Source organism: Sorex araneus, chromosome 1 (genome assembly GCF_027595985.1).
Source record: "Sorex araneus isolate mSorAra2 chromosome 1, mSorAra2.pri, whole genome shotgun sequence".
Lineage (NCBI taxonomy): Eukaryota > Metazoa > Chordata > Mammalia > Eulipotyphla > Soricidae > Sorex > Sorex araneus.
Window position 1 is genome coordinate 101,659,551 of NC_073302.1, and position 21,815 is coordinate 101,681,365.

The 21,815-nt window shown below is 45.5% G+C and overlaps 1 protein-coding gene across 1 annotated transcript in view; it reads right to left on the bottom strand.

The window, feature by feature from the left end:
• Positions 1-21,815, bottom strand: part of SEMA5A (semaphorin 5A) — a 446,471-nt gene that overhangs the window by 215,967 nt on the left and 208,689 nt on the right. The window contains exon 5 of the mRNA XM_055132169.1: positions 6,454-6,499. Coding sequence (XP_054988144.1) covers positions 6,454-6,499 — 46 coding nt within the window. The remainder of the gene's footprint in view (positions 1-6,453; positions 6,500-21,815) is intronic.

Below are 21,815 nucleotides of genomic sequence, written 5' to 3' on the forward strand. Positions count from 1 at the left end.
CGAAGGCTCCTCCCACTAAGCCGTGCAGGTGCTCACCCGGCCCCCCTGGGCCCACCCTGCCTCTCGCAGGGCAGCAGGAGACGGCGCCTTCCCAGAGTCCCCCCTGCCGGGTGCAGCTTGCAGCTGCTTGGCCACGGGACCTGAGTGGCAGCCTGAGGGTCCCGAGGCCGTCACCCAGTGGAAAGGGACAGAGGCCCACCGTGCAGCGGCAGGCTTCTCCCTCGTGTGCCTAGAACAGGACCGGCAGGAGAGGAACAGGAGGAAGAAGAGAGCACTGAGAAGGAAGAGAAATGGGAGCGCGTGCAACTGCCCATGCCAGAGGGGGAAGAGTGAGGAGAGCAGAGTGAGGACGAGGCACTGGGGTGACGGAGTAGCGGGGAAGCACGGGGAGCTGGGGTCAGAGGGCAGAGTCAGGACAGCCACCGGGGTGTCAGACGCGGGCGGGCGGGCGCTGAGGAGCTGTCTGAAGCATCCCGACACGTCTCAGGACACCCTTTCTCCTTCCTCACTGTGGGGCTTTCTTCCTCCGGAATGACACACGTGAAGCTGCCCCAGGTCCCCTCCCCCACCTGGGAATAAACGACCAAGTCTCCTGCCTGGACTGGAAGGACCGCTAAGGATCGCAGGGATAAACTCCGGGGGCCGCAGGGAGATGCGGCATGTGGGTGGTGATGACGAACTGTGTTCACCAAGATCAGAGACGCCAACACCACCCTAAGTGCAGTGCCTCATCTAGGATAAACTGAACCAATAAATGGGAGAGGGCACCTAACACAAACACTGTGAGGGCCAGAGAGAGTGACAGGAATCCAAACCCGGGCCCTCCGCGACCCCTGACCAGCGCCAAGCATGACTCAAACCAACACCCCCACCCGAAAAAGAAGTTAAACTCTCACTGATGTTTGTCTTGAGAGGACCACCTGCAGGGCAACCTAAGCAACGCTGCCCTCGTCCATTGCTCAAGACACAAGAAAAGAGAACTACCGCGATCAGAGTGGCACAGGGACAGGCCACCTGGAGACCATATGCCAGGAAGGGCTTCAGGGAGGAGACAGACCCAGGAGTGCCACCCAGAGGCACAGAGGGTAAGGTGCCCCCCACCTGTGGTTGCCCTCAGACCCGGGGACCTCAGAGGTTCCCCGAGCACTGCCAGGAGAGATCCCTGGGCATAGAGATGTGTAAGTCCGGGCACAGCCTTGTGTGGCCCAGAAAGAGGACAGCAGGATAAGGTTAATTCTAGTGGGAAATGGGAGGAGGAGGAGGAGGGGGGTGGAGGAAGAGGAAGAGGGAGGAAGAAGAAGAAGAAGAAGAAGAAGAAGAAGAAGAAGAAGAAGAAGAAGAAGAAGAAGAAGAAGAAGAAGAAGAAGAAGAAGAGGAGGAGGAGGAGGAGGAGGAGGAGGAGGAGGAGGAGGAGGAGGAGGAGGAGGAGGAGGAGGAGGAGGAGGAGGAGGAGGAGGAGGAGGAGGAGGAGGAGTGTCTGAGAGAGAAGGCAGGCTGGCAGATGCTTCCACTGAGAGCCTGCTGCAACTTGGGAACAGTGACGCAGGCCGGTGTGCCGTGAAACCTGGAGGTCACGGCAATGTGAGCAGACACGGGAAAGGATGGGGGGGTCTCTGCCAGCAGGCAGAGGGGGTTGGATCAAATGCAGCCTCGCCTGGCATGTTTTTCTGTTTTATAAATGCAGTTAAGGCAACATGGCTTCCACGTGGCTAATTTAAATTTTGTTGAATCACTGTGAGATAGTTACAAGCTTTCATGTTTGGGTTACAATCTCACAATGATCAAACACCCATCCCTCCACCAGTGCACATTCCCCATTACCAATATCCCAGTATACCCCCCCTTTCCCACCCTCCCCCTGCCTCCATGGCAGACAATATTCCCCATACTCTCTCTCTACTTTTGGGCATTATAGCTTACAACACAGACACTGAGAGGTCATCATGTTTGTTCCATTATCTACTTTCGGCACACATCTCCCATCCAAACTGGTTCCTCCAGCCATCATTTTCTTAGTGATCCCTTCTCTATTCCATCTGCCTTCTCCCCTCCGCTCATGAAGCAGGCTTCCAGCTATGGGGAAATCCTCCTGGCCCTTGTGTCTACTGTCCTTGAGTGTCAGCCTCATGTGATGTTATTCTATACTCCACAAATGAGTGCAGTTCTTCTATAACTGTCCCACTCTTTCTGACTCATTTCACTTAGCATGATACTCTCCATGTCTATCCATTTATAAGCAAATTTCATGACTTCATCTCTCCTAAGAGCTGCATAGTATTCCATTGTGTAGATGTACCAAAGTTTCTTCAACCAGTCATCTGTTTTAGGGCACTAGGGTTGTTTCCAGATTTTGGCAATTGTGAACAGTGCTGCTGTCTTCGGACTCTACATAGATCAAAAAGAATAAATGTCTCTGTGTTCCAAGGTATGCTTGGGACCAAGGGCTCTGTTAGATTGGTGCGTCCATTCCTAGTTGTCTGCTTTTCATGATGCTTTATGCCTTTAAAGCATTTGTTGAAGAGCAAAAGCCAGTTTGGAAAATCCCTCTCCATGTTCCTTAAGATAAGAAAGGTTAGGACTTTTAGCTAGAACGTCATACAAATCTAGCTGGGTTCTTCCCAGTGCACTGAATCAGAATGTTTGTATGTATTTTTGTCCCATTCCTGGGAACTAGCATTTGACTTTTTGGTTATGGTTAAACCCGCTAGTTTTGTTCACAACCCACTGACAAGTGTGCCTCTTGTAATTAATAATGTTCGAGGTAAATATCTGGATATTACATACCCATGTTGGTCATCATCAAACACTTGTGCATGATTTTAGTAATCACTGATTTTCTTTCCTGGATTAATTTTTCATGTATACAGTTGCTAGCTTGTACTTTACCAGTTAAGTCATCCAGTAAATATTATTTATTTTACAATAAAGAAGAATAGTCCATTTCTTTAATTTATTTATGCATTCGTTTATTTTTATGTTAGTATCCACTCATAGATTCTTCGATTATGGAATGTTTTAAAATCTCATGTTCTCACTTTTAAAAATTGCTAAATAGCCCTAGATTTCCTTAGAGTGAAGAATTAAGAAATCAGGTGGTGTGTATGAAGAATGTTGACTTTTTCTGGGATAAAGTTTCTTGTAGATCATCTCAGCAAAGACAGCTAAGAAATTAGGAATCCAATGAACACATAGACGTATTTCTTACACATCCATAACATATTTCATGCATAACCACCACATGCATCATTATCATCACAGTCTGTTTGTTCCAGTCCAAACATTTTATAATCACTATCAAAACTTCACAATAATGGTTGAAACTAGCATTCCTGAAGAAAAAAAAAATAAAATAAAAGGCACAAAATTTGCAATGATTATGTGGTGGAATACGGCTAATGACACAATCCACCATCTTAGCACACTCAGTGTGACAGATAATCCTATCCATGAGAATTAGAGTGGGTTGAATATACAGCTTGTGTGCAAGGAAGGTCCCAGGCTCGTTTTTATTGTTGTTGTTGTTGTTGTTTGGACCACACCCAGTGGAGCTTATTCCTGGCTCTGCTTTCAGGCGTCACTCCTGGTGGGGCTCAGGGGATCCTACAGATTGCCAGGGATTGAACTCAGGTTGGTCACATGCAAGAAAACATCACTCTGGCCCCAAGATCTATATGTATTTATTAAATTAAATTTAAAAATAAAATCGAATCAATTTAAAAAATATAAACTAAAGTCTTCAAATGTATTGTGGCTAAACTGGTCATTCTGTTTTCTTATTAAGGTATTTATGATTCTACCAACCAATCCACTGCTTTTAGGAATTTTTATTTACTAAATTTCAGCAGAAAGATAGTTAATGGTCCAGAATGATGGAACACTCTGGAAAACTTATTGTCATAACTTCTTTAAACAAAAGCAGAGCACGGTGAGGGGGCCGGTCAGTGGTTCTATACCTACTGGACAGGTTCGAAGCCATGAGCACCATTCCCTGCAACGGTCCACAATGCAACCCTCAGCATACTGCAACCAAATGTACCCCCCGCAGCACCACATTCAGGAAAACCTCTGGCAAGGCCACTCCCCTCCCAAAATAATAAAGCAAGAAGCATTTCTTTGCTGGCATATGGTAATTAGAAATCACCTGCTGAAAAATTATTATGCCTCTCTCACATGCCTGATATGGGTTCATTTCAGCGGCACACAGAGGAGGGTGGTGCTTTGGGGTACTCCACAGACAAGGAAACCCACTACCGGGGCCATCTGGGGCTCGATCACAAGCAGTGCAAGGAGCTTCAAAGACCCGGCTTTCCACCTGCATTAGCTTTGTACACGGAGTTGACTTAACACTCAAGAGAATATCAAATACACCTAACAATAAACCTCAGCTCTAAAGTTCCCTGAATACTAACACATGCCAATATTATGAAGAGAAGACTACAGATAAACTGCTCTGCATTACCTTCCGAAGTTATGAAAATGAAGAGGACAACAGAACTGGTTAAAGGGCTTTAAACAAACTGCACACAGTCCCAGGAGTGCTTCCTGCATTCTGGGGAGGCCAAGAAGCTCGGTTGAGGGTATTTGGGTCTGGTGGCTGAGATCTCCAAGCCTGCTTGGATCGGGACTGGGCCTCCTCCACCCAGCTCCCCAGTTTTCTTTCTTTTTTTTTTTTTGAAAGTTCAAGGACCTTTTATTTATTTTTTTTTCAGTTCTTTTTTTTATAATTTATTTATTTTTAATTAGTGAGTCACTGTGAGGGTACAGTTACAGATTTTTTACATTTTTGTGCTCATGTTTCCACCATACAAAGTTCGAGAACCCATCCCTTCACCAGTGCCCATTCTCTACCACCAGTAAACCCAGTATCCCTCCCACCCACCCCAGTCCCATCTCCCTCCACCCCACCCTGCCACTGTGGCAGGGTCTTCCCTTTTGTTCTCTCTCTCTGATTAGGTGTTGTGGTTTGCAATAAAGGTGTTGAGTGGCCATTGTGTTCAGTCTCTAGTCTACATTCGGCACGCATCACCCTTCCCCAGCATGACCTCCAACCACATTTTACTTGGTGTTCCATTCTCTGAGTTGCCCAGAATGAGAGACCAGCCTCCAAGCCATGGAGTCAACCTCCTGGTACTTATTTCTACTATTCTTGGGTGTTAGTCTCCTAGTCTATTATTCTATATTCCACAGATGAGTGCAGTCTTTCTATGTCTGTCTCTCTCTTTCTGACTCATTTCACTTAGCATGATACTTTGCATCCAGCTCCCCAGTTTTCCAAGAGCTTGATGTCACACCCACAAACTGTCCCTGCAACATCTAATTTCTTCAAGGCCAAGATCTAGAGATGAAAACTAAAGCTCCCGGAAGAGCAGTATTTCCTGGGGTGCGTGGCCACATTCAAGGCTTCATGATCTCTTATACTCTAGCCCACTGATGTACCTAAACTAGCACACGTTTGTTTGATTTTTAACATACTTGCTTGTATTCTCCTATATATGGGCTTAAATGGCCCCAGAATGAATTACAATAACCTTCACACACTTCCCTCATTGTGGTGGGAAGATGCTTGCTGGTGGGATGAATGTTTCAATATTACCTGTAATGAACTATTGTGAACTACTTCAGGAAAATAAAATGTATAAAAATCGCAAAAGAAGAAGCTTGGTGAAGAAGATGCTCATAACAGCAGCCCTCCTGGGCCGAGGAGAACCCGGGCAGGCCTGTCTAACCCACCGAAGGTGGGAGAAAGTGAGTTTCTGGGGTTAATCCAGTCTGGCATTAAAATCAGCATTTCATTCAAGGCCCAGGATCTCGGGATTTCATTCAAGCCCTGGGATCTCGGGATTTCAGTCAAGCACTAATGTCTGCTCGACTCCCACAGAAGCTGAGGTTGGGAGGCAGCATCTTACTTGACTATTTATAGGGTTGGGTTGTTTTGTTTTTTCATCTTCTGGAGGTGGCGAGGCCTCACATATGCAAGGTTTACACCCCTTCACGGCACTTCATCTTAGCCCTGAGTGTGTTTTCATCCCTTTACTCATCGTCTATTTCTACATGCTTAATTATAAGTGACAAAGAGGGAACAAGGTTGCTTTTTCTCAGGGAGGAGATTTTTAGAAGACTATGATAGCTGAACGAACCAAACTAATCAATGCTTATTCTAACCACAGGGGAAAGGACATGCTTTGACACTGAGGAAACGTCCTTCGAACGATCTCTCACCTGCCAGAGTATATAGAGATGAAGCCCATAAAGGGGTGGGTGGTCCAGGAGGAGAAAAAGACTAATTGCGGAGTAAAGCAATAATGAGTCATACAGAATGGGAGTCCTACAGCTGACCTGCAGAGAAATGAAGCCCAGTTCTGCCTTGATTGACAGCTTTCCAAACAGCTGCCCACACAAACAGTGAGATAATCGGGATGGGAAACGAAGCTTGAACAAGTAAGATGCACCTACCTGAATCAGAGACAAGTCCTCAAGCTGGAGCCTGAAGAGGTAGTTTCTACAAAATACAAAAAAGAAAATCTTTTTATTTTTAATCCACCCAAACAATATAGTTCTAAAACTCACAAGCACAAGGATGAAACATTCATGATGTTCATCTTTCAAATTATTGTCCTATTAAAACCTGGCTCAGTTTTCTTCGGACTTTGAGGTATTTTACTGATTACCAGACACACATTTCAGCTTGGAAAGAAAAAGTGAAGAGAAAAGAGATGTGTGCATGTGTGTGAGTGTGTGTGTGTGTGAGAGAGAGAGAAAGAGAGAGAGAGAAAGAGAGACTAAAGTAAATCAAAATTAGTTGTTGCCCTTTCTTGATTATATGCAATAGAAAAATGCCATAAGCATTTAATTCTGAACAAGATTTTATATATAGTCAGTCTTACATACCACCTACATTTACCTCCTTCAGAAATGAAATATAGGAGGCTAGAGAGGTAGTACAGTGGGTAGAGCACTTGCTTTGAATACGGTCAACCCTGATTTGATTCTCCAGCTTCCCATATGGTTCCCTAACCATCTCCTGTCTGGAGTGATTCCCTGAGTACAAAGCCAGGTATAAGCACCGATCACTGCTGGATTTGGCCCCACAACTGAGATAGAGAAAAAGAGACAGACAGACAGACAGACAGACAGACAGATAGACAGACAGACAGACAGAGAAATGAAATACATCCAAGTTCTAAGTTCAGCTATGTTCTGAGTCTTGCTGTGCTCTAGCTTGCAGAATGGATTCAAGGTTTGATAAGCTCAGAAGCATGAACCGAGAGTTTGCCGACCAGGGTTTGAAAGAGTCAGAGCCCTAGTATGGCAGAAGGAATCAGAGATAAGAAAACTACGTGTTTCCAACCATGAGCGGGAAGAATCATCAAGTCTGCCAAGAGAACCTGCAAACCATCACCGGGGTCAGTCAAGCTTCGAGTTCTACTGCTGTTGTCTTTGAATCTAACTCTATCACGTGGGAGGTAAAACAGTTCTTTTTAGAAAAATTAATTCAAAAATACTTAAGTATAATATTTATTTTTAATTATCAAATCAGTTCATAAACTTGAAAATTTTGAGAGAGAAGTTTCACATTTTTTCATTCAGCCTCAAAATAAAATGTTGCTCTTCGGTTTGGGGGCCACACCCAGGGGTGCTCAGGGGCTACTCCTGGATCTCTCAAGAGTGACCCCTGGCACTACTTGGGGAATCGCATGCATTGCCAAGGACTCGAACCATGGTCAGCCTCATGCAAGGCAAGCATCCTCCCCACTAAGCTATCTCTCCAGCCCACGAAGGCCTATTTTGAAGTCGAATGGTTAGCTATTTTGTTTTGTTCCCTTAATTTGCTTTTGGAGAAAAAGTTCCTAGTACATTCCAATAAGAGATTCAAAATCTAAGTAGGCAATTAAATGCCTTGCTGGATCTTTCCATATTAGTAATATACAACGTGACATACTTCAATATTTACTTTATCATCATTTTCAACAATTTGAAACATATTTTAAAAGACGAAATATAAATAAAACTCAGTGGAATTCTCTAATTGTGTCTCAGGAACCCAAGAATCTGACAATAAGTGCAGAGGGCGCAGCTCTCACAACCCTTCCCTGAGCCCCTCGGGTCCCACGTGTAGCTGAGTCCATTCCTGATGTTGGGACAAGTCCAGTCAACCCAGCTGAGCAACACGAGGGGCCCGCACTCTCCCAGGACAGCTTGATCCATCACCATTTGGGTCAATGACCTACGAAGCAAAAGGTTAGAAAAAGAAAGAAAACCCTCTAAAAGAAATAAAAAGTTGATATTCCCAGATGTTGGACCTCTCACAGCCTAAAGTAAGATCTATGTTCTCAGCGAGCGGCTGCTCTCCAGGGCATTCCAGAAGAGGCGAGCACTCTATCTTGCGATTGTGAGAGCAGAGAGGAGGGGAACAATACAGATGAGGTTTGCAGGAGAGGCTTCCAGCCTTCACAACGCTGAGCAGGAATGCGTCTGGCCCCTTGCCAGCAGCGAATGCTAACCAAATGTTTCTCGGACGGTCAGTCGTTCCAACAGGGTGTACTCTGAGCAACCCAAAGCGGTTAAAGGGTCTCATTAATCTTTATACTACCTGGGGATGTAAATAGGCAGGAATGAGGGATAAGGCCACCCTGCAGGGACACAGGCAGAAGGGCGCAAGTGAGGAGATTAGATTCTTTGCGGGGATCAGCTGTACAGTTCAGCGGTACTATTCCCTATTTCCGTTCCCTCTCTAGCAACAGAGGTACAAAGCAGAAGTTTACTGCGCTATAAAGGCTGGTTTTTACGGCTCTCATAAATAGAAGGGTAAGATTTTCTTACTCAGTGTGGTCCCGCATTTCTTTCAAACACCTTGGAACAAACTTTTCCCGATGCACATCCCAATGCAATAACCATAATACTTCGAGGAGCAATAATCTAGGAGAACTGCATTGATCCAACAGACTGGATAATTCAAATCCCAAAACCGTTCACTTTGGTAGGGCAAACGAAGATTTCTGAAGCCCATTCATCCTTCATCCACTGGACATCGAGTAAGTTCTTCCTCTCCAGTGGAGTTTATTTCTTATTGACTGGAGGACTGAATAACTCATTCCTGCATTCCATCCCAATCTCCAGGGACCTATTAGCAACAAATCACTAAGCACAACAACATCTTCTCCCAGGGAACAATGTGGGCCTCAATAGACGAATTTCATTTGTGTCTTCATGTAAAGTAATAAAATTCTGCCAGCATTAAAGGAAAGGTTGCACCATCATGAGCATATTAACTAAATGACTCATTTTATCGAGAGACACCATAAAACTTAACTCTGACCTCCATTAATTATGAAAGACACAGGTGTTTTAAAATGACATTCACTTAGAATAACTCAATTGGTCTCTGATGAATATAGCTATAAAATCAAAGAAAAAATCCCAGGTTCTTCTAGAACATGTAGGTTAGAAACTTGCTGATGACGGAGGAGCAGAGGGCCCAAATCATTAAGAAAGTCACAAATGCAAACGCATGTACTAAGAGAAAAAGAAGACAGAAAAGCAAGTCGATCACTCCGAAACATGTTTTAAATAATGGGACAGGAATGTATGCTTAAAAAGTTCAGGCCACGCCCGACCATAAAAATAATTTGCAGATGGCATGTAAATGCTTATTTTACGGGTAACTCAGAGTTGATAGCAACCAACAAACTACATGCTCCTCATCCTCTGTCAGCATCACCCTCTTTACCGAACTCTTCTACTGAAACTGCTGCCAATGTTCAACGTGAACAGGACTGGAAATAGGGAGCTTCTGCATGATACCCACATGTTCCACAACATGGACAGAATTGGAGCTTGAAATATAAGTTTGTGACCTTAAGAGTAACACTATCCTAAAAAGTCCCCCAAAAACATTCCATACAAAGCCCTTCTGATATTTAAAGACGAGCATTTAATATATAAATCCCCTCACTAAATTTAAAAAAAGAGGCATGATTTGATCATGTAATCACATCATGTATTTTACCAACGTATTTATAATTGCTACTGTAGCACTGTAGCATTGTCGTCCCATTGTTCATTGATTTGCTCGAGCGGGCACCAGTAACATCTCCATTGTGAGACTTGTTGTTACTGTTTTTGGAATATCAAATATGCCACGGGTAGCTTGCCAGGCTCTGCCGTGCGGGCGGGATACTCTCGGTAGCTTACGGGGCTCTCCGAGAGGAACTGAGGAATTGAACCCAGGTCACCGCATGCAAGGCAAATGCCCTTCCCGCTATGCTCTCGCTCCAGTCCATAATTGCTACACCCAAGACTTTTCATTATGCTGGCTGACTCTATGAACAAATTCTAGGACCCTTTATTTTCTATATAATCCTAACCATTCCAAAAATAATATGCTCATGTATTTTTCCCACAAGTATTTGGTGAGAGTGGGTAATTAAAATTTAAAATTACCAAGTTGTTTCAAATACAATATATTTGAAATAATATCAACCCCAGGGCTGGATAGTACAGGCAAGTGAGGCACTTTCTTAGCCCAGAGCTGACACGCCCCTTGGCATCCCATGTGGCTCCCCAAACACCTCCAGGACTGATCCTTGAGCACAAAGCCAGAAATAGAACCTCAGCACTACCAAGTGTTGTCTAAAAACAAGCAAACTAACAAATAAGTAATTGAAATCATAAAACAGGTGGGTCACAGTTAGATCATAGTTGTAAAATGCAGATTTATTTTATTTTGCCACTATATTTTCATTATTAAAACAAATGTATACTACAGTAATTATTATGAACTACTTTTATGGGCAGAATCTTTCCTGTCCCCCTCAGAAATAACTAGACGTGTGTTTTACTGGGCTTTTTTTTTTTTTAACTGGATACTTTTTCACAACTCTGTCTTGACTGGAGTTGTTAAAATGTGTGTCCAATACTGTTCTCAGAGAACTGTACTGGCTAATGCCATTCCCTATCCTATGAGCTAACTTTAAATATGTTAGTCAGGGTTATTAGAAATGAGTCAGAAAGACGATACCAAAAGAAAGTCAAGGCTCAGAGAAACAGCACGGAGGGGAGGTGCCTGTTCTCTGTTTAATTCCCGCCACTGCACGTGAGGTCTGAGCACAGCCAGGAGAAAGCTCTAACAACAACTGGACATGGTTTCAATCCCAAAATAAAAAAATTAAGTTGAGCCTTTAAATGTCACTATTGTATGGGCTGGGTGGGTAGTAGAATGGGTAGGGCACCCCGTAACCCTGCCAGGAGTGAACACTGAGTAGAGAACTACGAGTAAGCCCTGAACTCCATCAGATCTGCTCAAAAACAAATAAAGGTTATTATTACATGAAAATGTCAGTCGTGTATAAAAAAAATCTAAAATCTTAAGGCACAGAAGTAACAGATCATCTTATGTTATTTAGCTAAAAGGACAAAAGAGCAAAGATAGATTTTCAGTGGCATGCAGTAATTAAGATCAATGGTGTCATGAGCAAATTTCAAAGATATCAAATCAGAACAAACTTTTCCCATAAGCACTTTTAGAAGCAGAATTATTAATCAAAATTGTTAGTAATCACGATGAAAATTTCAATTTTAGTATGCTCTCAGACCCACAAATTGCCTCAAGGATTACACACGATGACTTATTGTACAAAATTTTGCTCATAATTTCTGCTATTGCAGGTCCACTGGGTATTTGCTTTGTTCCTTCACAGTTCTCAGTTAATAAAGAACATTTTTCATGTGAAAAAGTACCATCCAAATTATCCTATGATGCCTTTAACCTGTGCTTTCCTAGGAAGATTAATTCTTCAAATTAGCCTTGTATGCAATTTTTTTTTCTGAGCTGTCATTGGAGTTAGTGAAAATCAGAGGTTTTCTTTCATGTAACTGCAAGTAATCAAATAATTTCGGCTCACTCCCAAATGCACGACCCTCTCTAGTGTCATTTCATCTAACTGTACTTCCTAATCACGCTCCCCAACTTTCCCTTTGACCTTTCCCCTCAGCCGTGACTGTTGAGTTCATCATCAATCTCTGTCAAACCCGGTTCTAAACTAAGTCTCAAATCCGGATCCTCCTCGCCCTTTCTGCCCCACTCTGGAGAGTTCTCTTGATTGCCATAAGGTCCCTACTACACATTCTCCAAACTCGTAGGAGAATGGAAATCTGAGCACGTAGATATGTAGGCGGAACAATGTCCTGGCACCTAACACTGGGCACAACGGCACCTGGCAAACACACATGAGGAGCTGGATGCTACTTCCAAAGATTCGGTGAGCCTGGCAGGGCCTGGAAATCTGCATTCCTGGGCCTTCTCTGGAGAGCCTCCCTGAGTGCCAGTGCTCAGAGGATTAAGTCCAAGCTCTTCCATCACCCAACACTACATACACTGACATCCCCTCCCTCTCACTGACAGTGCCTGGAGCCTCACTGGCACCTCAGGCTCCTGCAGGTGTGGTCCCACTGCGGAAGACATCAGCCTTACCTTATCACATCTCAAAGACTGGCTGCAAGTACATCTCTCCCTCCACCCTTCTCCCAAACCCATCCTCTGCCCGCAGGCTTGATGCTTTCAGGGCCCTTGCTCAGGTCCCCAGAAAGTGTGATTGCCTTTGTCCTACCTACACGGGAGTCTTTCTTTCTTTAGGGGTCACAGCAGATACGGCACACGGCACGCGCTTGATTCCCGTTGCCACAGCTCCTGTCTGCATCCAAATCGGAAAGCAGCCAGAGGTACTGTGAGCTCAAATGTGGGTGCCATGTAAATAAGGGGCCTTTCTGTGTTCCAATAGAACTTTCTTTACAAAAGCCAGAAGATGGATGTTGGAGCCTTAGAACTGCACTAAAGCAGGGTTTCCCAAAGCGGGCCACACTGATTTTCCACCAGCGGTGCTAGAACAGTGGGGTAGGGAGGGCAACAGAAGCCGTGGGGTTGATTCTGCTAGGGGACCTACCTGAAGCTTCTACCTAGGAGAAGAATGACTGATTTTTCTTCTGGTAAAGGGTCAGTAGGCAGTAGGCCAAATAAACCTGAAGCACCTTCGATAAAACTCTTCACTACGGTCAAAATTATGCGTCATCTTTTTATCTCCGATACTTGCTAAACTCCCTGACATCAAGGAGGATCACTCGATGAATATCTGACAAAAGGTAACTCGTGGGAGAATAACTACACAGATTAATTAACTTGAGGCACCCATGTGGGTCTACATAGGGAAAATGCTCAGTGTACAAAAGTTATAGTGCACACACAAATGTCATACTCTCTCTCTCTCTTCCTCTCTCTCAAGTGAAGAGGCTGAATCATTTTTATTACATTCCATCGACTCAGAGAATTTGGGGAAAAGGAACAGAATACGGTAATAACTAAATCAATAACCATGCTGCTAGACCGATCTGCTCTCTAACTCATGCAGAGACAAAAAGGCATTTGAAAAAAATAGCAAAAACCGGTTAGAACAAGTCTGCCTAGGGCAGGGCCTGAAGACCACCTGTCGGCTGAGGGGATCCACTCCGGGCTAGCTCAGACTATGCAGGGCTGGAGCGAAGGTCAAAGCAGCCCTTACGTTTAGGAAAACTAATGTGTGGTAATCTCTGGAGAAACGGCGACCAAACCAGCAGAGAGTGGTCCTTCTCCATTTTCTAGGAAAACTAACAGAAAGGGGAGAAAAATAAGCAAGAAGAATCTGAAGAGAAAAGGCACATGCTTATGAATGAAGAACAAGCAAAGGAGAGGGATCAAGAAGAGCAAACATTTAAACCTTAAAATACCGGTTTGGAATCTGAGGGTAAATAGGAAGAGAGGAATGACGAAGCCCCTTCCTTCTCCACATCACCAGCTGCTTTTCCCAAGTCATAATTAGCGTAAATGCAATATAAACCTCATCATTACCTCAGATCCCCATGCACCACGGGGGTCTACTGCCTTTTGGATTTACTCCTAGCTCCTGATTTCATTCCACTCAGCACGAGTTACCTTTAATTGTGTAAACTAGATGAAAATATCCCCTTTGAAAAGCAAAATGAAGTCCTGGCTACTGGGAGCAGAGTGGCTGATCTCATAAAAGTCTCTAATGTTTTATGTAATTATATATTGCGCCCAGCAGATTAATTCTCGGGTAAAACTTTAAAATAAAAATAGAAATTATTTCCACCAAAAATAAAAAGTGAGATCAAATTATGTCGGCCAATTCTAAAACACACCTTTTAGGTGAACCTAAAACATTGCTCCCTTTTTTGAGAAGTGGTGGCAAAACCATTTAGAAAGGAGGCACTCGCTCTAATTAAATGAGAAACATGCTGGGTCATTCAGTGAGATCCTACTGGAACAGCAGCTTTAGACACGTAAACTTATCAGCAGCCTCACAAAGAAGGACTTTTCTTTATGTATTTAGTTTCGAGGGTAAAAAAGAGTAGGAGTTAAAAACACGCTAAACAAATCAATCAAGCAGACAAACAAACAAATCCCTTAAGTGGGCTCAGGGTTTAGTTTTGCTTTGGGTACCAGCATGCGGAGGAAGAAACCCATTCATCCTTCAGACACTTATACAGAATTATCTATGGCTAGAAGCCAACACCTAGAATGATATATCAAGGGGTGCTCTGCTTGGTTTTATGCTCAGTTCTGAACTCGTATTCACAGTCAGGAATGCAGAGGTTTTAACTTCCCAAGACCCTTTATCCTCAGTGTATACATGCTGTGCCGATTTGAGGATGCACTTTTAATAGGTTTAAGGAATTAACAAGAGGGCCAGGACCACCGCATAGCAGGTAGGGGGCTTGCCTTGCAGGAGTTCCACTGGGATTTGATCCTGACACCCCATGTGTTCCCCTCAAGCATCACAAGGAGTTAATTCCTGAGTGCAGAGCCACAAGTGACCCCTGAGTACCAATGGGTGTCTCCCAAAAACAAAGCCCACAAAAAAAAAAAAGTGAAATTAACAAGGCTATCACCCTGCTATGTGCCTTCACGAGGGTCCCTGTGACCCAAGGAAAATGGGCCTGTGGGTTTCAGTCTCCAGAGGCTCCATCACTGGTTCAGTCTCCAGAACCTCCAAAGTTTGCACAAGACCTGCAGGAGGTTTGCACAAGACCCCTGAGTCAACATAGGGGTATGACTAGGTGCGACAGCTCTACGCTCATGTTATATGGAAACTGTTAAAGAATAACAAGGTATTCAGCAATGAAGTGACAAGGAGAAACAGGTGAAGGGCCAGGAAACAAACCAAAAGGCTGAACGAAAGAAACTCAAACGATCTTCGATTCAAAGGACCAGAGCAATACTGCAGTGAGGAGTGCTCCTATCTTGCATGCAGCTGACCCAAGTTCAATCCCGGTTTCCCCAGGTGGATCCCTGAGCACCACCAGGAGTGATCCCTGAGTGCGGAGCCAGCAGTAAGGCCCTGAGCACGACGAGGGCAGCCCCAAATCAAGGAAAGTAACTTCTTCTTTCACTACTGCTGCATGGGCTCAAGTTTTATAAAAGTATTGCCAATCTGAGGCCACCATGAGTGTACAGCAAATGAGGCACTTGCCTCACACATGGCCAATCTGAGTTCAACCCGCGGCTCCACATATGAGGTCCTGAGCCTCACCGGGAGAGACTCCTGAGCACAGCGGGAGGAAGATGCCCTGAGTAGTGCTGGGTGTGGCCCTCAAAAAAGTATGGCCGATCTCTAAATACCATTAATTTTAAGCAATGGGTATGACCAGTGAGCAGTTAGGAAAACATCTGAATTGAGCCCAGTGTGGAGAACTAGATTCACGGTGTTCTGTACTCAGGGTGGACTCACTCCTTTGGAAGACTGAAAGTTACTCATTCTCTCATCACTTATTTCGTACTGTACTATGTCCTGTGGCACTTAGTTATTTATTTTTTTAAAGCTGGGGAACACATCCCATATGCTCAGAGCTTGCTCCTGGCTCTGCACTCAGGGATCAGTCCAGGAAGGGCTTAGGAAACCATATATAGTGCCAAGAGTGAATCCATGTTGGTCGCATGTAAGGGCAAGTACATTACTGGCTATTCTATCACTCTGGCCCCAAGAATTACTTCCGTACCAACTTTGTGAAGTTCCATTGCTGTAATACTTTATTTTATAATTATCTATACATAGTACACACTCATTTATTTTGAAATTTATCCCTTTTAATATACGCAATGAAACTACCTTTACATGATGAAAACTACTTTTAGTAGGTTTTGTGACAAATAAGCACACAAATTGCTCACAACATACAATTCCAACAGTATAAAGAAAGAGAAATCAGATAACGTATGAGAGTAAGTGAATAGGTTAATAAGACTGTTTCTAAAACTGTGGATTTTTCCTTTATGCTTTACTGTAACTTCCACATTTTCTCAAATAAAAATGACTGAGTCTCATCATTGAAAACACAAACACTATTAATTTTTAAAGAGGCTTGGGCAAAAAGAGATATGAATGTCAATGAGTCTGAAATCAAATGAAAGATAATGTGCATCTTGGAAATGGTTTAAGTTTACAGATCCTTCCAGAAATTGCACACATTTCAATGCAAGTACTTCTGGCACTACTTAAGCAGAAATCACCTAAAAAAGGTTTATCTTCTGCAGCACAGCCGACTCCTTGATTCAAAGAGAGCAAAAAATCTTTATCTAAATACAACCTCAACTGTCGAGAATCACTGGCATCAAGAAAAGCCAGCCAATGAACGTCTTTACGATGCCTGGTGCCAATCATGAATATATAGAGGATTTTTGTTGTCTTTTTCCTATTGCTCTGTAGGAAAGCCATTCCAGACTTCCAAAATACACACCTGCTGTCTAAACTTTTTGGCTAGGTCAAGTGCATTCAGACAGGAACCTGAGGGCTGAGTTATTTTTACAGCTTTATATTGGGCTCACACTCCCTCCCAAACTCACTGCCTTAATCCCACCACGTTTCCGAGCTACAATCCCTCTTCTCGTTCAGCGCTATTTGCCAGAAACGCGTACACAGACAGATGCTGAAACCCTCCTACCCCGGCGCTTCCCGAACCCTGCTTCCTGGCTCCGTTACTACAACAATTGCTTTTTGTGGATTATTTCACCTAATCCTCAGAACAGCTGAAAGGAGAAGAAATTATTACCTCCATGACAAAGATGAGAATTAGACTCTGCTGTTCACTCTGGGCCACGCACACGCAACTCAGCAAGTCCAGGCCACACTCCCTCTTTCATTGACTTATGGACTCCGCGCTGTGCCAGGTACTGTTTCAGAACCTAAACTAAGCGGCACTTGGACAGTACCGCAGACAAAGTACTTGCCTTGCATGTGGCTGACCCAGGCCTGATCCCTGGCACTGCATCATGATCTGCCAAAACTGTCGAGAGTGATCCTTGAACAAAGAGGCAGGAGTAAGCGCTGAGCATCGCCAGGTGTGGCCCTCAAACCAAGATATCAGTACCACTACTACTAGTAAACGTTGTGCTCTTGGGTCTACTAACCTAAAATCTAATTTGAGGTTCTTGACTTTGATGTCACAGTCGGGTAACCCCCACCTGCTTTTGCCACCATAACCTATGGACGGCATGCCAGGTTAACTCACTCATTGACTGAATCCTCACTGGGGACACTGGGTTGAGGTCCTAGGGACACTGGGATGTAGACATCCAAGGATGCTGGGATGCAGTCCTCAAAGAATAAAACTGGATAGGGACCTCCAGGGACCCTTCGGGAAAAAGTCCCTGGGATAGTAGTTAGGGGCCAACTCCACGCAAGGGAAGACTCGGAGACATCTGTGACAGGTCTCAATGTTCTGTGCCATTTATTACTTCTCCTAGCAGATTCTGTGTCTCTAATCAAAAGCCATCCACCGGCAGCATGCATGCACGTGTGTGCCACGCTGTCTGCACAGCACCAGGAACTGCAGAGATTTGGAGCCAGGCCTCAGGGAACCACTCTCAAACTCTCTAGGGGAAGGGATGCCAGGACAGCTATGCCAGCTGGGGCACATTTGCATCTGCTCCCTTGGCAAGGGGCCCCTTCCTGCTGGGCTACAAGAGCACTCTTCCTTAGAGGTAAGGCGAGTGGCTTAGAGCCCATCGTGCCTCAGTGGGCCTGCTCCAAATGCAGGAATGGGGAGTAAATTTGCCACAATCCTGAACCCAGTCTCCTCTGAGTATCTACAGAGAGGAAAAAGGCACATCTACAAAGAATTCTGGAAACACAACCAGTGGGTCAACACTGAGCTTCTTCCGTAAGGAGAAAGTCAGCTGCAAGCTAGAGACACACAGGAATGCCAAGAGTAGCTCTACCCTGCGGAAGTCGTGTCCAGAGGGAGGGGATGATGCTCTCAAGAATGAACGCAGAGAAGGCAGTGACGAAATGAGCTGGCACGTGTGCCAATGGGACCGTGCAGGTCAGGACACAGCACAGATCGTGACCAACACCGCCTGCTGACAAGGTGCTCATGCTGTGTGGAAGGTCCCTGAGGAGACTGCCTGGGATGGAGAGACTAAGCCCTCAGAGCAAATGACAGGTTACCAAATGCGGAGGCATGAAAGGGAACATCTCTGTATTTGGTTTTGGATTTTAGGCCACACTGATGGTGCCTATGGCTTGCACTGCTCTGTGCTCAGGCATTCCCTGGGCCCCAGCAAACCCTGGAGGTGTTGGGGGAACCGGATGTGGTCCTGGGGTCCTAAGGGTCTGCTGCATGCAAGGAAAGTGCCTTACCCCTGCCTTTTCTCTCTGGCCCGAAAGGGAACCATAAAAGTTGTGAGAAATCAAAATAATTCACTTTCCTGAATGTAAGAAAGAGATGGAGAGAGAGAGGGAGAGAGACAGAGAGAGCGAGAGAGACAGAGACAGAAAGAGACAGAGACAGAGAGATGACACAGTCAATAATGTTGGACAAGTCAGCATGGCAGAGGGTCCGGGGGCCACCTCCATAGCCCTGCCTTTATCCACTAGCATCAACTGAGGGGGACACACTGCAGAGCTTACCTTGGCCTTGCTCTGCAGGAAGAGGAGAGACCAGTGATAAACCCCACAATGCAGAGCACAGATGCCCAGCGCTGGGGTCCAGTGGAAGTCCGGATCTAACCTCCAGCATCCCCAGGGGGTGGAGATGCAAACACATCATGCCAAGTCAGTCCATTCAATCCACACCCACCACCCACTCAAAAGCACCAAGAAAAGCAGGTACCACGTTCAATGTCGGGAACTAGAATGACTGCGTTCCCCTCACCAAAAGGTACAAGCACTCATTTTAGTGTTTGGGAGGCCGGGGTGGATGCACATGGACTCCTTAAGATCTGAGAGCAAAGATCCATGATTCTAGAAAGTGCGCAGGGGCTGGAGCGATAGCACAGCAAGTAGGGCATTTGCCTTGCACGCAGCCGACCCGGGTTTGGTTTCCAGCATCCCATATGGTCCCCGGAGCACCGCCAGGGGTGATTCCTGAGTGCAGAGCCAGGAGTAACCCCTGAGCGTTGCCAGACGTGACCAAAAAAAAAAAAAAAAAAAAAGAAACTGCTCATTGTTTGCTGGCAGGCCCAATCACGAAGCCACAGTTGGCTTCACTCAAGGGCTCCACGCATTGCCTTTCTGTCACTGTCACTGTCACTGTCATCCTGTTGCTCATTGATTTGTTCGAGCGGGCACCAGTAATGTCTCTCATTGAGAGACTTATTGTCACTGTTTTTGGCATATCCAATATGTCACGGGGAGCTTGCCAGGCTCTGCCGTGCGCGCTCCATACTCTTGGTAGCTTGCCGGGATCTCCGAGAGGGGCGGAGGAATTGAGCACAGGTCAGCTGCGTGAAAGGTGAAAGCCCTACCACTGTGCTATCGCTCCAGCCCATCGCCTTTTAAGTTATGAAATTCATGTTTGGTAATCTAGTCAATTTGGCCAGAAGAGAAGTGAGTCCTCTTCTTCACAAAGGACTTCCCTTGGAGGCCAGAGAAATTCACATTTATAAATGGCCTCTGGCATCAAGTGCAATGCCATGTTTCGATGAGATGACAGGGAGCCTTCTCCATTCACCATCCTGAAACTATACCGGCAGAGTGGGGCCGGAGAGAGAGTACAGAGAGTAAGGCACGGGCCATGCACACGTTCCCCCCACCCACCCACCCATCCAGGTTTGATTCCCAACACCCCATCTGTTCCCCTGTGCACTTCCAGGAGTGGTCCTCGAACACAGAGCCGGGAGAAGCCGCTGAGCTCTGCAGAATGGACCCAAACACCAAAACAACAAAAAGACGGGCAGGGTAGGTGAGGGGAAGGGAGCAGCCATGTGTTTTCCCAAGGAAGTAGTCAGGAGCTTGGGGGAAACCCCTGCAGATCAGTTCTGATTCTGTTCCGATGGCCCCACCAGCAGCCAGGAAGAGAAGGGCCTGAGTAGAGCGACGTGTGCATCTGAAAGGACAAAACTAACAACGACGACTTCCTCGAATTCTCAAACTACTAGCAAATGGCTTCATCCAGTGTGAGTTCTCCGGGCGGCGAGGGAGAGCCCCGGCAGTCTCCCTCTCACCGCCTGCGTTCGGTGGTCTTGGGCTGCTTCCCCGGGGAGGCCCATGCCACGGGCGGACAAAGGAGGAAACGCGGCTGCCGGGCTGGTTGGTGATCAGCCGCCGTTTATTCCACTCTCCCCACGCCCTGTTCCAGTCTCTCTGAGCTCCCCGCTCTAGTCCCACACCGCCCCTCACTCCCGTCTCTCCTGTCTCTCCCGCTCGTCTCTCCACGCTCCCTCTCGCTGCCTTGTCCCTCATCTCTCCCCGCCCTGCCCCTGCATTCGTCCCCTACATTCTTCTCCCTCTACCCCCCCCCCCTTGCCAGTCTCTCCACGCTGCATCTTGCTGCCCTGGTCTCTCCCTCATCTTTCTCCAAGGCCTCTCATTGGGGGTAGCCTCCACACCCAGTCTGGTAGCACAATCAACATGCCCAAGGCCCTTTCTGGTAGCCCATCAGGCTCAAGGGAGGGTGTTTCTCCTCTCCTTAGTCCAATAACTTAATTAAAATCTTAATTCTACTTCGTAATATTAGTTATTTTGTATGGACACGGTATGAGATACATTTGAGCTTGGAGGGTGGCTCTCCTGGGGACATCTCGCCACAGACTCAGACTACAGTGCTCAGGCTGGATTAATCTTTCCTAACCCTAGCAGGGTCCTACTCCAGTTAATACTTTTTGGATCATTATAGAATTTGTCCATGACCATGCTCTTAACTTAAAGTATTAAGGTGCTTCGGCCAGGACCATTTCGATGCCAGGGTAGCTCACTGCTTGCCCTGGGTCCATCTAGTCCCTCGTCGGGACCCTGTTTTGGGGGTGCTAGGAAGTAAGGGTAACTGAGGCTTAAGTCAAGAGAACAGTCTGGAGTCAATTAACTCCCAAGTTACAAAAGCCTAGCATTAACTCTCTTTCTGTGTCTATACAAAAAGGACATTGCTTTGAATTAACTATACAAAGGACTTCAGGAGAAGAGAAAAGCAATATTTACAAGTTAACAGAGCACAAAGAAAGAAGTTACAAGTAAACACAGAGGAAGGGAGCATTGTGATGGGGGTAACCCAATAAACCTAAGCTCCCTGTGGCAAGGCAGAAAGGACAAGCCAATGTTATCCTAAAATCCAGGTCACAAAGAAAGGTGCCGGTGGTCTTGACACAAGGAAGCCTGAGTTCTAAGCCTGGCCCAGGAGTGTAGTGATAAATGTAGTGATATATCAGGATAAATCAGGTGATAAATCAGGAATGTGTTCATGAGGTCAAAGTGCCTGGATCTAACGCTTGGACCCATCTTTCATGAAACAACCACTGCCCACCCTTGTTAGATATATTTTTTATTTTTTGCTCCAAT